This window comes from Melanerpes formicivorus, unplaced genomic scaffold (assembly GCF_026170545.1).
Source record: "Melanerpes formicivorus ecotype bairdi unplaced genomic scaffold, bMelFor1.0.p_v2 SCAF_309, whole genome shotgun sequence".
NCBI lineage: Eukaryota > Metazoa > Chordata > Aves > Piciformes > Picidae > Melanerpes > Melanerpes formicivorus.
Genome location: NW_027142661.1, coordinates 224,887 through 241,135, shown reverse-complemented (window position 1 = coordinate 241,135; position 16,249 = coordinate 224,887). Strand labels below are relative to the sequence as shown.

At 62.2% G+C, this 16,249-nt stretch overlaps 1 protein-coding gene across 1 annotated transcript; it reads right to left on the bottom strand.

Annotated features, from left to right (window-relative positions):
* Positions 1 to 59: 59 nt before the first annotated feature.
* Positions 60 to 14,626, bottom strand: LOC137459019 (mucosa-associated lymphoid tissue lymphoma translocation protein 1-like; the record flags this gene model as incomplete). The annotated part of the gene is made up of 11 exons (XM_068170283.1): positions 14,522 to 14,626; positions 13,469 to 13,563; positions 13,173 to 13,291; positions 12,612 to 12,765; positions 11,809 to 11,987; positions 8,493 to 8,589; positions 7,545 to 7,571; positions 6,589 to 6,792; positions 2,389 to 2,566; positions 1,015 to 1,089; positions 60 to 187 (listed from the first exon to the last, which is right to left on the bottom strand). Coding segments are annotated over exons 2-11 (1,171 nt in total), but the record flags the coding sequence as incomplete, so codon positions are not given.
* Between the last annotated feature and the right edge of the window lie 1,623 nt (positions 14,627 to 16,249).

The following is a 16,249-nucleotide window of genomic DNA, read 5'->3' as shown; positions in this document are numbered from 1 at the left end:
CTGCTTTCCTGCTGCTGTCTCTGCTGAGCCCTGCAGCTGCCCTCCAGCCCAGCCCTTACCCTCCAAGACCTCCTCCAGCATGTGTGTGACCTTCTTCTCCTGCAGGATGTGCTGCTTCAGGTACTTCATGAAGATGCCCGAGCTGAGCTGCCCATCCTGCAGCTCATAGGCCTCTGCATCCTCACTCCTGCAGCAGGGACTTGGCCTCAGCTCTCTGCACTGCCATGGAGCCCGCAGGGGCAGCCAGGGCTCGCTGGCTCCACATAGGCCCTGCTGGCTGAGCCCCCAGCCTCCAGCAGGGACATGGAGTGCCTGGTGCTGGCCAGGGAGAGGGTGGGGAGGGCATGGGATGGGCAGGAGCAGCAGGAGGGGTGGAGAGCAAAGCAGCCTCCCTGCCAGCCTCCAGGGGTGACAGGAGCTGCCAAGCCAGAGGCACTGCCAGGGGAGCAGCTCAGGAGGCTCCAGGTGACCTGGTCAGACCACAGGCAGCTGGGCAGGCAGGGCCAGGCCTGGGAGCACGGTGGACTGGAGCTGATGCCACCTGTGACTGATGAGAGGCTGCCAGCAGGGGAGTCAGAGGGACAGAAGAGCCTGGAGAGCAGGGCTGGAGAGCAGGGGGGAGTGCCAAAGGAGACCTGAGGGAAGCCTTCTGAAACCCTCAAAGCCACCAAGCAGGAGGGGACAGGAGGAGCCTCTGCCCTGTGTCCCAGTGTGGGGCCAGGAGCCCCCAGAGCCACCAAGCAGGAGGGGACAGGAGGAGCCTCTGCCCTGTGCCCCAGTGTGGGGCCAGGAGCCCCCAGAGCCCCCAAGCAGGAAGAGAGGGGACAGGAGGAGCCTCTGCCCTGCGCCCCAGTGTGGGGCCAGGAGCCCCCAGAGCCCCCAAGCAGGAAGAGAGGGGGACAGGAGGAGCCTCTGCCCTGTGCACCAGTGTGGGGCCAGGAGCCCCCAGAGCCCCCAGGCAGGAAGAGAGGGGACAGGAGGAGCCTGTGGCTGTGGCCCCTGGGTGGCACTCACGTGGCATAGCCATAGACTGTGTTGCCCCAGGGCTGTAGTGGCTGCACCTGCGACAGGGCCCCCCCGGGGCTGTACCTGCAAGAGGAGAGCAAGGCAGGCTCACAGCTGGGCACAGCTGGCAGCACCCAGAGCTGCAGCAGTGCCCAGCCCCTGCCCAGGGCAGTGAGACCAGCACAGAACCACACTCAGGATGCAGCCAGTGGGAAGAGAGCTCCAAGCTCCTCCAGCCCAACCCTAGGCCCAGCACTGCAGGGTCCCCCCCAAACCATGGCCCTCAGCACCAGCTCCACACCCTGCTGGAACACCCCCAGGGGTGGTGGCTGCAGCACTGCCCTGGGCAGCCTCTGCCAACGGCTGAGAGCCCCTCCAGGGAGGGAATGTTCCCTGAGCTGCAGCCTGAGCCTCCCCTGGGGCAGCCTGGAACCCTCTCCTCTGCTCCTGTCCCTTGCCACCAAGGAGCAGAGGCTGTCCCCTCCTCACTCCAACCTCCCTGCAGGGAGCTGCAGAGAGCAATGAGGTCTCCCTCAGCCTCCTCCTCACCAGGCTCAACACCCCCAGCTCCCTCAGCCCCTCCTCTAGCCCTCATGGCAGGGCACAGCTCCCATGGCAGGGCACAGCCAGCTCTCCATGGCAGGGCACAGCCAGCTCTCATGGCAGGGCACAGCTCTCATGGCAGGGCACAGCCAGCTCTCCATGGCAGGGCACAGCCAGCTCTCATAGCAGGGCACAGCCAGCTCTCATGGCAGGGCACTGCCAGCCCTCATGGCAGGGCACAGCTCTCATGGCAGGGCACAGCCAGCTCTCCATGGCAGGGCACAGCCAGCTCTCCATGGCAGGGCACAGCTCTCATGGCAGGGCACAGCCAGCTCTCATGGCAGGGCACTGCCAGCTCTCATGGCAGGGCACAGCTCTCATGGCAGGGCACAGCCCTCATGGCAGGGCACAGACAGCTCTCATGGCAGGGCACAGCTCTCATGGCAGGGCACAGCCAGCTCTCATGGCAGGGCACTGCCAGCTCTCCATGGCAGGGCACTGCCAGCCCTCTGCAGCCTGCAGGGAGCCTGCCTTTGCTTGCCAGGCCTCTTCAGCCAGAGAGCCATGGGGAGGTCTCCAGCAGAGCTCAGGCAGAGGCCTTCTGCAGCTAACCCAAGGCCAGGCCACCCTGCAGGACCTGGCAGCCTGCTGATGTTATGGCACAACCCAGTGGACCTCACCAGAGGCCTGGGCTCAGCAGCACAGCAGGGGCCGTGGCCCTGGGCAGCCACAGGAGCCCCCCAGGGGCTTGGGCAGGAGCTGGGCTGGGCCTGGCACCTGCCCCCACAGCCCCTCCAGACTGCAGGCTGGGCCCAGCCCGGGGAGGGGGCAGAAGCCTACCACTTCCTGCAGGTGTCCAGCAGCACCAGGTTCAGGGCTGTCTGCTGCTGCTGCATCTTCTGCAGGACCCTCTGCACACTGATGCAGTTCTCAGGGCTGTAGGGCTGTGGAGCATCAACAGGCACCATGTAGTTCCTCCCCAGATGTTCATAGCCATGCCCAGCATAGTAGAAGACAGCTGGGAAGAGGGAGAGGAGAGGATGAGTGGTGGAGTGAGCCTGCAGGTCTGCAGCTTGCTCCTCACAGCCAGACACCCACAGAGCTGCTCAGGCTGCTCCAGCTCTGTGCCAGCAGCAAACCTGCTGGGGGTGCCTCAGTGCCACTGCCCATGGCTGTGACAGAGATCACAGTCTCACAGACTCACCAAGGGTGGAAGAGACCTCAAGGATCAGCAAGTCCAACCTGTCACCACAGACCTCATGGCTAGACCATGGCACCAAGGGCCACATCCAATCCCCTCTTGAACACCTCCAGGCATGGGGACTCCACCACCTCCCTGGGCAGCACATCCCAATGGCTAACAACTCTCCCTGGGAAGAACTTTCTCCTCTCCTCCAGCCTAAACCTCCCCTGGCACAGCTTGAGACTGTGTCCTCTTGTTCTGGTGCTGCTTGCCTGGGAGAAGAGACCAACCCCCTCCTGGCTACAACCTCCCTTCAGGTAGCTGTAGAGAGCAATGAGGTCTCCCCTGAGCCTCCTCTTCTGCAGGCTAAGCAACCCCAGCTCCCTCAGCCTCTCCTCACAGGGCTGTGCTCAAGGCCTCTCCCCAGCCTTGTTGCCCTTCTCTGGACACCTTCAAGTCTCTCAATGTCCTTCCTAAGCTGAGGGGCCCAGAGCTGGACACAGGACTCAAGGTGTGGCCTAACCAGTGCTGAGCACAGGGCACAATGACTTCCCTGCTCCTGCTGGCCACACTCTTCCTGATGCAGGCCAGGATGCCCTTGGCCTTCTTGGCTCCCTGGGCACACTGCTGGCTCATGTTCAGGCAGCTGTCAATCAGCACCCCCAGCTCCCTCTCTGTTTGGCAGCTCTCAGCCACTCTGCCCCCAGCCTGTAGCTCTGCCTGGGGTTGCTGTGGCCAAAGTGCAGCCCCTGGCACTTGGACTTGTTGAATGCCATCCTGTTGGCCTCTGCCCATCTGTCCAGCCTGGCAAGGTCCCTCTGCAGAGCCCTTCAGCCCTCTAACTATCTAACAGATGCTAAAGAGCCCTGGGCCCAGGACACAGCCCTGAGGAACTCCACATCACTGCTGATCATCTCTGACAAAGCCTAAGGCCAGAAGGCTACAGCAGCTCTAGGGGCACTGAGGCAGGAATCTGCAGGGTGGTACAAGGCAGGAAGCCTTCAGCAGCAGAGGGAGGGAGAGGAACCTCCCTGTGCCAAGCAGGAGGCAAGTGCAGACTGAGCAGATCCAGGCCAGGCACCCTGACCCCCAACATGCTCTCAGAAGTGAAAACCTGAATCCTTCTCCTTCAGTGCCCTCTCTGCTCAGGGTGCTGCTGTCCTCAGGGGAACCTTTCCTGCCTCTGGCCACAGATTTTCCTTCTGCTGGTAACCAACCACCCACCCAGCCACCCACAAGCTATTTGCTGCATTTCCCTGTGGCACAGCCAGGTGTGTCTGGGGACAGCCCTGCAGGGCACCCTGCCAGTAATTATGGGCACCCCTCACAGCCTCCAAAGCCCTGCCCCTGCTTGTGTCCCACAGCAGGCACAGCAGCCCAGCCAGCCCCTGCAGCCAAGCAGAGCCTCAGGAGTGAGTCAAGGCAACTTGGAAGAGCAGAAGTGTCTCCTGTTTAGGGAACCACAGAATTCTCTAGGTTGGAGAAGGCCTCCAGGCTCACCCAGGCCAACCTTCAGCCCAACCCCACCTCCCTGGGCAGCACATCCCAATGGCTAACAACTCTCTCTGGGAAGAACTTTCTCCTCCCCTCCAGCCTAAACCTCCCCTGGCACAGCTTGAGACTGTGTCCTCTTGTTCTGGGGCTGCTTGCCTGCCTGGGAGGAGAGACCAACCCCCTCCTGGCTACAACCTCCCTTCAGGTAGTTGTAGAGGGCAAGAAGGTCTCCCCTGAGCCTCCTCTTCTGCAGGCTAAGCAACCCCAGCTCCCTCAGCCTCTCCTCACAGGGCTGTGCTCCACACCCCTCCCCAGCTTTGTTGCCCTTCTCTGGACACCTTCCAGCAGCTCAACCTCTTTCCTGACCTGAGGAGCCCAGAACTGGATGCAGGACTCAAGGTGTGGCCTAAGCAGTGCTGAGAGCAACCAGCAGAGGAGGCTGCAGGGGAAGCCATGGCATTAGGCTGTCATCAGCTGGCCTGGTGACAACCTCCCTGCCAGCTCAGCCTGCCCCAGTGAGGCACAGCTTCCAGGAGCACCTCACTGTGCCCTGTCCCTGCCCACTGCACCAGCTCCAGCCCCAAGCTGAGCGCTGCCCTTGGCCTGCCCTGCGCCAGCCTGCGCTGCCCGGAGTGCCCTGAAGTGCCCAGGGGTGCAGAGCAGCCTCCTGCTGAGGCCTGGAAGCAGAGACCAGCCCCAAACAGCTGCAAGGTGCTCTCAAGGGGAGGAAGAAGCTCAGAAAGGCCAAAGCAGTGACAGGCACCAGCAAAGGTGACCAAGAACCACGAGATCCCACGCTTGGGGCTGTGTCTGAGCCCTGCCCACTGAGGACAGAGTCTGATAAGCAAAATGTGCAGGCCCAGAGCCACCTGCAGCTGGGAATGCTCTTCTGCAGAGAAAGGCTTTCAGAGGCCCAAATTAGATCATCAGGAAAGAGAAAGAAGGAAATTGTGGGCAGCTGTAGCAGCCAAGGCTCCAAAGAAGACAAAACTGGGCTCCAGCTGTGCCAGGGGAGGGTTAGGCTGGAGAGAAGGAACAATTCCTTTGCTGCAGGAGTGGTCAGGGGTTGGCAGAGGCTGCCCAGGGAGGTGGTGGAGTCCCCATGGCTGGAGGTGTGCAGGAAGCTGGAGGTGTGGTGCCTTGGCACATGGTCTAGTGACCATGGCAGCTGGGTTCTGGTTGGAATGGACAACCTCAAAGGTCTTTTCCAGCCTCAGTGATTCCCTGATCCTCTGGTGCTGTAACTCCTGTCCTCACTAACAGGAGTGCTGAGGGCAACCAAAGATCAGGCTCTCGGTTTTGACATCCAAGGCAGCACCAAAGCAGCTCCTCCCATCTGCTGCCACAAGCACTGGCTCCCCAAAGCCTCAGCTTGAGAGCAGGCTGCTGGAGGTGGCAATGAGCCAGGGGCTGGAGCAAGGCATGCTCTGCCTGCCTGAACCCAGCCCAAGCTCTTTGTCTGGGGGAGCCTGCCAAGCCTGGCACCACTGCAGGCCTCCCTTGCCACCTCCCCCAAAGCAAAGTTTCATCTCTCCTGTTGTGATTCACTCTCAGGGGGATCTGGGGGTGTCAGTTGGTGACAAAGTTCCCAAGAGCCAGCACTGGGCCCTGGCAGCCCAGAGCCAGCTGAGTGCTGAGCTGCAGCCAGAGCAGGGAGAGCAGCAGCACAGGGAGGGGATTCTGCCCCTCTGCTCTGCTCTGCTCAGAGCCCACCTGCAGCACTGCCTCCAGCTCTGGGGCCCCCAGCACAAGAAGGACCTGGAGCTGCTGGAGAGGCTCCAGAGGAGGCCACCAGGAGGAGCAGAGGCTGCAGAACCTCCCCTGTGGGGCCAGGCTGGGAGAGTTGGGGCTGTGCAGCCTGGAGAGGAGAAGGCTCCAGGCAGAGCTCAGAGCAGCCTCCCAGGAGCTGAAGGGCTCCAGGAGATTATAGGTTGGACTTGGTGATCTCTGAGGTCTTTTCCAACCTGGTTGATTCTGTGATTCTCTGAGAGCTGGGGAGGGACTTTGGAGAAGGGCTGGGAGGGACAGGCTGAAGGCCAATGGCTTTGAGCTGGGAGAGGGGAGACTGAGAGTGGAGAGGAGGAAGAAATTGTTGTCAGTGAGGGTGGGGAGAGACTGGCACAGGTTGCCCAGGGAGGCTGTGGCTGCCTCCTGCCTGGAGGTGTTGAGGGCCAGGCTGGATGAGGCCCTGAGCAGCCTGTGCTGGTGGGAGGTGTCCCTGCCCGTGGCAGGGGGCTGGAGCTGGCTGAGCTTTGGAGTCCCTTCCAACCCAACCCATCCCACTCCATGGTTCCTGCTCCTCCCTGCCACCAACCGCTGCTGCCCGTTCCCCGCTGCTCAGCGCAGGGCTGCCTGCCCCTTACCATAGACTCCCTTCCCCAGGAGCTGCAGGAATTGACTGACTGCTGCCAGCATCTCAGCCTTGTTCAGGTCCAGCAGGGACACCACCTGGAAGCTGAGCTGCTCCAGAAGAAGCCTCAGCTCAAAGACGTCTCTGCCGGGAGCCAGCAGGCTGGGGTGGTGCCGGTAGCGGTTGTTGCCCACCAGCAGCGCGACCTTGCCTGTGGCTGGGAGGAACACCGAGGGACAGGGCTGGGAACAGGCAGCAGGAAGCAAGGGCTCACCTCCTGGGCAGGGCAAATCCTTTTAATCTAGGCAGGAAGTACAGGCCCTGCCCTGCTGCCAGCCTGGGGCAGCCTCCAGAACGCTGTGGGCTTGCGGAGCCCCTGCACAGAGCGCAGGAACCATCCCTTGGGAAGGGACACCTTGGAAGCTTCAGCTGCCAGCCACACTGCAGCACTGAGGAGGAGATGCAGGGCTGAGCTTACCCAGTGCCTGCTCTGCCAGGACCTGCCAGCACTGCCTGAGCCAGGCTGAGGGGCTCTTTCCCCCTCAGGGCTGCAGGAGGGGCCTCCCCAGGCTCCTGCTTTCATCTGACCCCCACCTTCCACTGCAGGGAAAACAGACTGGTGGTGGTGGCAGCAAGGAGTCCTGCCCTGCTCTGGGAGGTGTTTCAAGGAGGGGAAGAGGTGCCCCAAGCACAACCCTCCTTTGGTGGGCAAAAAGGACAGGACTGGGTTGCTCCTAAGGAGTATTCTTGCTGAGACCAGTCAGGGCTTGGCAGGGATGGAACTCCCCCCGTGCCTGGCAGCTGTGAGCCCCGAAGCACAGAGCCCATGGCAGTGTGGGCACAAAGGCCTGCAGCAGCCTCTGCTGAGGAGCACTGCCCTGACCTGCCCTGTCCTGCCCTGCCACCCACCCACAGCCTGCCTTTCATGGGGGGATTCATTGCTTAGGGGCAAAAGATATCAGCACTCACCAAAGAACTTCTCTGGGCAGCATGGACCTGGAAAAGAAAGAGGGAAGTGGTTCCCTTGTGCCCAGCAGCCATGCCAGCTCCCACCACAGCTTGGCACCTGCTCAGCAGCCCCCAGCAGCACAGAGCTGGCCCAGACACCACAGCTGAGATCTCCACAGCTTGCTGCCAGCCTTCACAACACAGATCTGGTGAGCTTAGGAGGGTTTGAGAACCATCAGGAGGTTCTGCTGCTCCTCTGCTCCGCCCTGCTGAGACCACACTGCAGGACTGTGTCCAGCTCTGGGCTCCCAGTGCCAGAGAGACAGAGACCTGCTGGAGAGAGGCCAAGGGAGGCTGTGAGGATGATGAAGGGACTTGGAACATCTCTGCTGGGAAGAGAGGCTGAGAGCCCTGGGGCTGCTGAGTGTGGAGAGAAGGCTGAGAGGGACCTGATCAATGTCTATCAACAGCTGAGGGCTGGCTGGCAGGATGGAGGTGCCAGGCTCTGTTTGGTGGTGCCAAGGGGCAGGACAAGGATCAATGGGCACAGGCTGGAACCCAGGAGGTTCCACCTCAGCATGAGGAGAAACTTCTTTGGGGTGAGGCTGCTGGAGGCCTGGAGCAGGCTGCCCAGAGAGGTTGTGGAGTCTCCTTCTGTGGAGGCTCTCCAGGCCCTCCTGGCTGTGTTCCCGGGTGCCCTGCCCTGTGAGGCCTCTGCTCATCTTGGTGGCCTCCTCTGGACCCTCTCCAGCAGCTCCAGGGCTCTCTTGTGTTGCCCCAGGGCAGAGGGGCAGGATCTTCTCCCTCCACCTCTGGCAATGGGCACTGGCAGCCCAGAAGGCCAATGGCAGCTGAGCTGCCATTGGCCTTCTGGGCTGCCAGTGCCCATTGCTGGCTCCTGGCCAGCTTCTCCCCCACCAGCACCCCCAAGCTAGCCTGGTAGGGCTGGTGCCAGGCTGGGAGGCTCACCCACAAGCACGTCCACGGCGCTGCTCCAGTGCTGCCCACGGCTGTTGGAGGCACAGCAGAGGTAGGTGCCCGAGTCGCCGGCCTGTGCCTGGGCAATCTGGAGACCAAACAGCAAACCACAGCCAGTTATGGCTGACAGTCTGCACCCTCCTGCCCAGGCCACCCCTGCCCCAGCTGGTCTGAACTCTTAGCTGACCGTTTCTCCAAGCCTGGCCACGGCCACTGCTCTCCCCTGGCAAGCTCTCAGATCTCACACGTTCCTCTTGGCAGGGGGCAAGAATAGAATGGTATCATAGTATCATAGAATCAGTCAGGGTTGGAAGGGAGCACAAGGATCATCCAGTTCCAACCCCCCTGCCATGGGCAGGGACACCCCACACTAGATCAGCCTGGCCACAGCCTCAGCCAGCCTGGGCTTAAACACCTCCAGGGACAGGGCCTCAACCACCTCCCTGGACAACCCATTCCAGGGCTTCACCACTCTCATGGGGAAGAACTTCCTCCTCACCTCCAGCCTGAATCTCCCCACCTCCAGCTTCATTCCATTCCCCCTAGTCCTATCACTGCCTGAGATCCTGAGCAGTCCCTCCCCAGCCTTCCTGTAGCCCCCTTCAGATACTGGAAGGCCACAATGAGGTCACCTTGGAGCCTTCTCTTCTCCAGACTGAACAGCCCCAACTCCTTCAGTCTGTCCTCACAGCAGAGCAGCTCCAGCCCTCTGCTCATCCTCCTGGCCCTTCTCTGGACACCTTCCAGCACCTCCACATCCCTCTTGGAATAGGGGCTCCAGAACTGGAGGCAGTACTCCAGGTGGGGTCTCCCCAGAGCTGAGCAGAGGGGGAGGATCACCTCCCTTGCCCTGCTGGCCACACTTCTGCTGCAGCCCAGGATCTGATTGGCTTTGCAGGCTGCAAGTGCACACTGAGAGCTCCTGGTGAGCTTCTCCTCCCCCAGCACCCCCAAGTCTCTCTCCTCAGGGTTGCTTTCCAGCCAGTCCCTGCCCAGCCTGCATTTGTGCCTGGGTTTGCCTCGACCCAGATGCAGGACCCTGCACTTGGTCTTGTTGAACCTCCTGAGGTTGGCTTGTGCCCACCTCTCCAGCCTGTCCAGGTCCCTCTGGATGGCCTCCCTTCCCTCCAGCTGTCTGCTGCACCACACAGCTTGGTGTCATCAGCAAACTTGCTGAGGGTGCACTCAATGCCACTGTCCATGGCACCCACAAAGATGTTGAACAAGCCTGGTCCCAGGACTGATCCCTGAGGGACTCTGCTTGTCCCTGGCCTCCACTGGGACATGGAGCCATGGACAGTCACTCTTTGGGTGCAGCCATCAAGCCAGTTCCTTATCCATCTAGTGGTCACCCATCACACCCATGTGTCACCAGCCTGGAGACCAGGATGTGGTGCGGGAGAGTGGCGAAGGCTTTGCTCAGGACCAGGTAAATGACAGCAGTTGCTTGCCCCTCAGCTATTAATGTTGTCACCTGCTCATAGAAGGCCACCAGGTTGGTCAGGCAGGATTTGCCCTGGGTGAAGCCATGCTGACTGTTTAGAATAGAATAGAATAGAATAGAATAGAATAGAATAGAATAGACCAAACCAGGTTGGAAGAGACCTTCAAGATCATCATGTCAACCTTCAAGATCATCATCCAACACCACCTACTCAACTCTACCATGGCACCAAGCACCCCATCAGGTCTCCTCCTGAACACCTCCAGTGATGGTGACTCCACCACCTCCCCAGGCAGCCCATTCCAATGGGCAATCACTCTCTCTGTGTAGAACTTTCTCCTAATCTCCAGCCTAAAACTCCCCTGGCACAGCCTGAGACTGTGTCCTCTTGTTCTGGTACTGGTTGCCTGGGAGAAGAGACAAACCTCTGCCTATCTACAACCTCCCTTCAGGTAGTTGTAGACAGCAATAAGGTCACCCCTGAGTCTCCTCCTCTCCAGGCTAAGCAACCCCAGCTCCCTCAGTCTCTCCTCATAGGGCTGTGTTCCAAACCCCTCCCCAGCTTTGTTGCCCTTCTCTGGACTTGTTCCAGTAAGTCAACCTCCTTCCTAACCTGAGGGGCCCAGAACTGGATACAGGACTCAAGGTGTGGCCTAACCAGTGCAGTGTACAGGGGCACAATGACCTCCCTGCTCCTGCTGGCCACACTGTTCCTGATACAGGCCAGGATGAATCAGAGCAGTACTGGCTGCCCAGGACCTCTGTGGTTCTCCAGCCCAAGCTCCTGCTCAGAGAGGAACTAAAGCCATCAGTGGGGTCAGGCTGGCTGTGGTTTTGTCCAGGGCAGAGCTCTTGCTGGCTGCAGGGCAGCACCACTCACCTCTTCCTAATCCCCACCCTGAACTTGCCCATGAAAAGAGCAATCTGAGGCCACTCGACCATCTACCACTCCAGCACCACCTACCCCTGCTGGGAAGCTGCCTTGTCCTCCTTACCCTCCTCAGGATGCCCCAGAAGGACATTCCCTCCAAGCTGGAGGAGGGCAGATTCAGATTAGGCATGAGGGTGGTGAGAGCCTGGCCCAGGCTGCCCAGGGAGGTGGTGGAAGCCTCCTGCCTGGAGGTGTTTGCAGCCAGGCTGGCTGTGGCTGTGAGCAACCTGCTGTGGTGTGAGGTGTCCCTGCCCATGGCAGGGGAGTTGGAACTGGAGGAGCCTTGATGTCCCTTGAAGCCCTGACAATTGCCCTGTGAAATCTGCCTTTCCTGCCTCAAGAAGTGAGCAGTGATTGGCATTCAGCCAGTGACCCACAATGACCCCAGAGCTCCTGCCGTCCCCTGGCTCCTTGTGTCAGGACAGTCCTGGCTTTGCTGCAGGCACGTAGCACTCCCCCAGCTCCACCGCTGCACGGTGCCCTGCGCAGAGGCACAAGAGCTGCTCTCCAGCACCGCTGTGAAGCAGCAGAGAGCTGCGCTGAGAGCCCTTGACACGTCTGTGATAGGTTACTCCTCGGAGCAGCTCTGAAAGCAGCTCCTTAGATGTATTCCCTCTTCACCCAGCTGGATACCTGGAGAGCTTCCTCACAGCCCTGCGGCACGGCACATGGGGAGCTAAGCAGGAGGCTGCTCCTCAAGGGCTGGCCACGGAGAGGCTGGCCAGGGGGAGGCTGCTCTCTGCCAGCTCTCACCTGAGCACACAGACCAAGGCACACCCCAGCCCTGCAGTCAGGCTGAAGGACTGGCAGCGGCCCGGGCGGCAGCGACACCGCTTTCAGCAGGCTCTCCCGAGGCTCTCCTGCCTCTCTGAGCTTCTGCTGTCACCCACCTCAGCAGCCCAAGCTCCCGAGCTACCCCAAGGCGACGTTACCCAGAGCCTTTTTCTCTTCTGGTGCTGCAGCAGGTTGCCGTTGCGGTACCACTGGTAGCTGGGGGCCGGCACTCCCAGGGCAGCACAGCGCAGCTGCAGCGGCCTCCCCGCCTCCAGCCGCTGCGCGCTGGGGTTGAGGACAATGAGAGGCTCTCCGTGCCAGAGCTGAGGGGGCAGCCCTGTGAAGCAGTGGCACACAATGTGTCCTCCCTCCGGGACAGAGAACAGCCACCAAGCTGGAGCCCATCAGACGCCAGCAGCCCTCTGCAGCCTGGCAGAGGAGCGGTCGCCCCCCGGGGCAGCCGTGGCTGCAGCATCGCCGCCGCACCCTTCAGTGACAGCCACCGCAGCAAGGGACACGTCACAGCCCTGCTGCTGCCTTCTCAGGCCTGACTCTTGCCCTTTGCTGCCAAGGCCAAGCCAACGTGCAGAGGGCAGCCACCCTTGGAGTTATTTTTGCTCAGCTTGGCAACAGCCAAATTGTCTCTCCCAGCCCCTCTGCCCGCCGCAAACTGGCAAACACCCAGCAGCACGCTGGGAACCCCACGGCGAGCGCTCAGCAGGTGGGGCAGACACAGACAGGGGAGGGCTTTGGGACCACCACAGGAACCTGAACCATCCAGAGGCTGGATGCAGAGGTCTGGCTCAGGCCTGCAGGCTGGAGCTATCCTGCCCTGTGCTTTTTGAGCCAGGAGGACACAACTGTCCCTGGAACTGCCCCAGACACTGCTGCAGGGCTGAGAAAGGAACCAACTGCAGCAAGGCCACAAGCCACACTGATACCTCTGGCCACACCCTGATACCTCTGGCCACACACTGGTGCACCTCCACCTTCACCCAGTCGGAGAAGACGCAGTTCTTGTGGAGGTCGTTGACTCTGCAGGTGTAGAGCTGGGACTGCTGTGCAGTGATGGGTAAGTCCTCCTGGGTGGCACCAGGGATCTGCTGGCAGACAGACTGAAGGGAAAGCACAGGCGGTAGGCAGCAAGGCTTCTCTCAGTGCTGGTAGTAGAAGGTACCAGCAGGCCACTAGTGAGAGCAGGAGAAGTGGAAATCCCTGGTCACCCCCAGCTGCTGGGATGCAGATGGAACTTTTCCATTCCATTTTCACGGACAGGGCCTGGAGCAAGCTGGTCCAGGGCAAGGTGCCCCTGCCCATGGCAAGGGGCTGGACCCAGATCTTCAAGGGCCCTTCCAACCCAAACCACTCTACGACTTTCTGCCCTCCCTCAGCACCTGCAGGAGCCCTTGGCACACACACACAGATCCTGTCTCCTGCCAATCTCCTGGCTCCCACCAGCTCTGCCCACAGAGGGCCAGAGCCACCCCCGCGGGCTGGCAGCCAGCCCGGCGCCGTGCCTCACCTGGCGCTGGCAGAACCACTGGTACCAGAGCGCCGTGCGCCCCTGGGCTCGGCACCGCAGGCTGAAGCTGTGTCCCACGGGCACGGCCACCGACACCGGCTGCTCAGTGATCACGATGGCTGCGAAGGACAGGGCATGGAGGTGGGAGCAAGCCCCGGCGCCGTGCCCGGCCCCGCGGGACAGGGGATCCGGCGGGGCAGGGTGCCCGGCCGCCCGTGCCCGGGGTGCCTCCACGGGGCCGCTGCTGCGTGGGCTCCGGGACGCGGCCCGGCCCGAGCTGCCTGCCGGCCTCTCACCTGCCTGCATCGCTGCGCCGGCTCCTGCCCGGCCTCAGCGCCCGCCGGCCAAGCCCACGGCGACTCTCCTCCCGGGGCGGCGGCAGCGGCAGCACCTGCGGCGGGAGGGAGGGCAGCGCCCGCAGCTGGGGTGGGGAGCGCCCGCAGCTGGAGGGGCAGGGCTCGGAGCCGGGGCGGGCAGGGCTCGCAGCTGGGGGGGGGCAGGGCCCGCAGCTGGGGGGGGCAGGGCCGGGGGGGCAGGGCTCGGAGCTGGGGGGGGGCAGGGCCGGGGGGGCAGGGCTCGGAGCTGGGGGGGCAGGGCCGGGGGGGCAGCGCCCGCAGCTGGGGGGGGTAGGGCCCGGGCCCCGGGGCGGCGGCGGCGCGCGGGCATGGCGGCCGCGGGGGCGGGGCGGACCGGCCGGGCTCTGACTCGCAGGGCCGTGGCCGCAGAGGCTTCCCCACCACCCGCGACCGGCCCCCGCCGCCCGGGGAAGGCCCCGCGCCGCAGGGCCCGCCCCGCTCCCACGAGCGGAGCCCGCGGGGCTGCCCCCCGGCCCGGCCCGCTCCGACGGGGACGCGGCAGGAGGCGCCTGTAGCTCGGGCACAGAAGCTGTCTGCACCTCCCCTGCCCAGGAGTGTCCTCACTCCAGCCCCACACGTGTCCTCATCCCGCCCCCACGAGTGACCTCTCTCCCGTCCCCACAGCCCCTCTCACCCACATCACATCCCCGCGGCCGTCCTCGCCGCAGCACCACCAGCTGTCCCCGACCTTATTTTCTCGCTCCCATCCTGCGAGTGTCCGTGCTCCTTGCCCCTCAATAACCTCACTCCCACCGCCACGCGTGTCCCCGCTCCCTTCCCCATGGGCGCCCTTGTCTCTTCTCCAGCGGTGTTCCTTCCCCTGTCCCAGCAGCTGTCCTCCCTGTTGGCATCATTCCCCATCCCCACTGGGGGTCATTCCCCACTCCAGAAGGTCTTTCTGCCCCTGTCCCCACGGCCACCCTTCCTCAGAAGCCCACGGCCACCCTCACACCCTCCCCGCAGCCGCTGTGCCCTCCCCACGGCCACCCTCACCTCCCTCCGAGTGCCTGCGGCCCCGAGGCGCATGGTGGAGCCGCAGATCCGGTGCCTGTTCTGCGCCGGGCGGTGGAACCCCTGCGGGGCTGCTTCCTCTGAGAAATCCCCACCGGCCGGGCCGCATCACGAGGCCCGGGGGGAAGTGATGCTGGCCCAGCCCGCCCGGAGGTTGCACAAGGCCACCCAGGCTGCCGCGCAACCGGGGCTGGCCGGGGGCAGCAGCATGGCAGAGAGAGCCAGCGCCAGGTTCCGCTGTGCTGTGACCTTCACCCGCTGAGTCGGGGCAAGTGAGGTCAGGATCATTAACCCCAAACTCCTCACAAGTGAGGTCAGGATCATTAACCCCAAACTCCTCACAAGTGAGATCAGGATCATTAACCCAAAGCCTTTCAAAAGGTGGGAGGACCGTGTGGAGAGAGCTGGAAATGGTGAATGGGGAGGTGGGGGGTGAGCAGGCAGCCACTGATTGCTATTCCGAAAGACATTAGAATGGGCTGGGCAGGGAGCATGATGCACACCCACGCCAAGGGATGAAACAGGTCTGGGATCAGGACTTGACTGACTTCCAGCCCCAGGGCAGACGAATATCCCCATTGGGCTGGCTTTCCCCCCTGCCTGTGGCCCTGGGCAGCAAGTCTTTATGGTGCCAGAAGTGATGGGACCCAGGACCTCCTCTTGCTGGGGACCGTGGAGAAGCAGCTGTGAGGGACCTCAGCTCCCCTGCTGATATCTCTCCCTGCTGGGGCTGCAGCAGTGGCTCTGCTGGGGGCTGCCGAAGGGACAGCAAGGAATCAGGGATGTGTCTCCCAGGTGCCTTCAGTGGCAGCGTGGAAGAGTGCAGGCAGATCTCCAGGATGGTGGAGAGAAGCAGTCGTGGCTGACAGTGGTTATGGATCACCTCCACAGAATTCTCCGAGGAGGCCAGGCCAGAGATGAGCCCTGCCATAGGGTCAGAGGGAATAAGCATGGCTGAGGGATGCCTTCCTCTTGCTGCTGTTCTCTTCTAAGGGATGGAGAAGATGATGGTGGGAAAAAGCCAAGCACAGCAGAGCTGGTGGATGGAGGAAGGACGGGACAGTCACACCGTGCTCCCTGCAGCTGAAGATGACAGTTCTGGTGGATGCAGCATCCTTCCAGCCAGCCAGAGGTTGCTGTGCTCCACACAGACCACTTCCCTGGCTGTCAGAGACAGCATCCATCAAACCTCCAAACAAAAAGTCTGCCGTGCTTGGCTGCTGTAAGAGCCCTGCACAGCCTGCACCAACAGTAGCTGAAGAGCCGGGGCTGAGAACTTGTTGACATCACAGATTCACAGACTGCACTGGGTGGGAAGGGATCCCCAAAGATCATCTTGTCCAGCCCCCTGCAGGGACACCTCCAGCTGGATCAGGCTGCCCAGGGACACAGCCACTTTGATCTTGAGTATCTCCAGGGCTGAGGCCTCAACCACAGCCTCCCTGGGCAGCCTGTTCCAGTGTCTCCCCTCCCTCACTGTGCATCCTGAGGTCCAACCTAACTCTGCCCCGCTCCAGCTTCAGACCATTACCCCTCATCCTGTCCCAACAGGCCCTTCTTGAACAGTCCCTCCTCAGCTCTCCTGGGAGGCTGCACTGAGGTCTCCCTGGAGCCTTCTCTCCACCAGGCAGAACAGCCCCTGCTCTCCCAGCCCGTCCCCACAGGGGAGGTTCTCCAGCCCCTGATCACTTCCATGTCCTCCTCTGGACC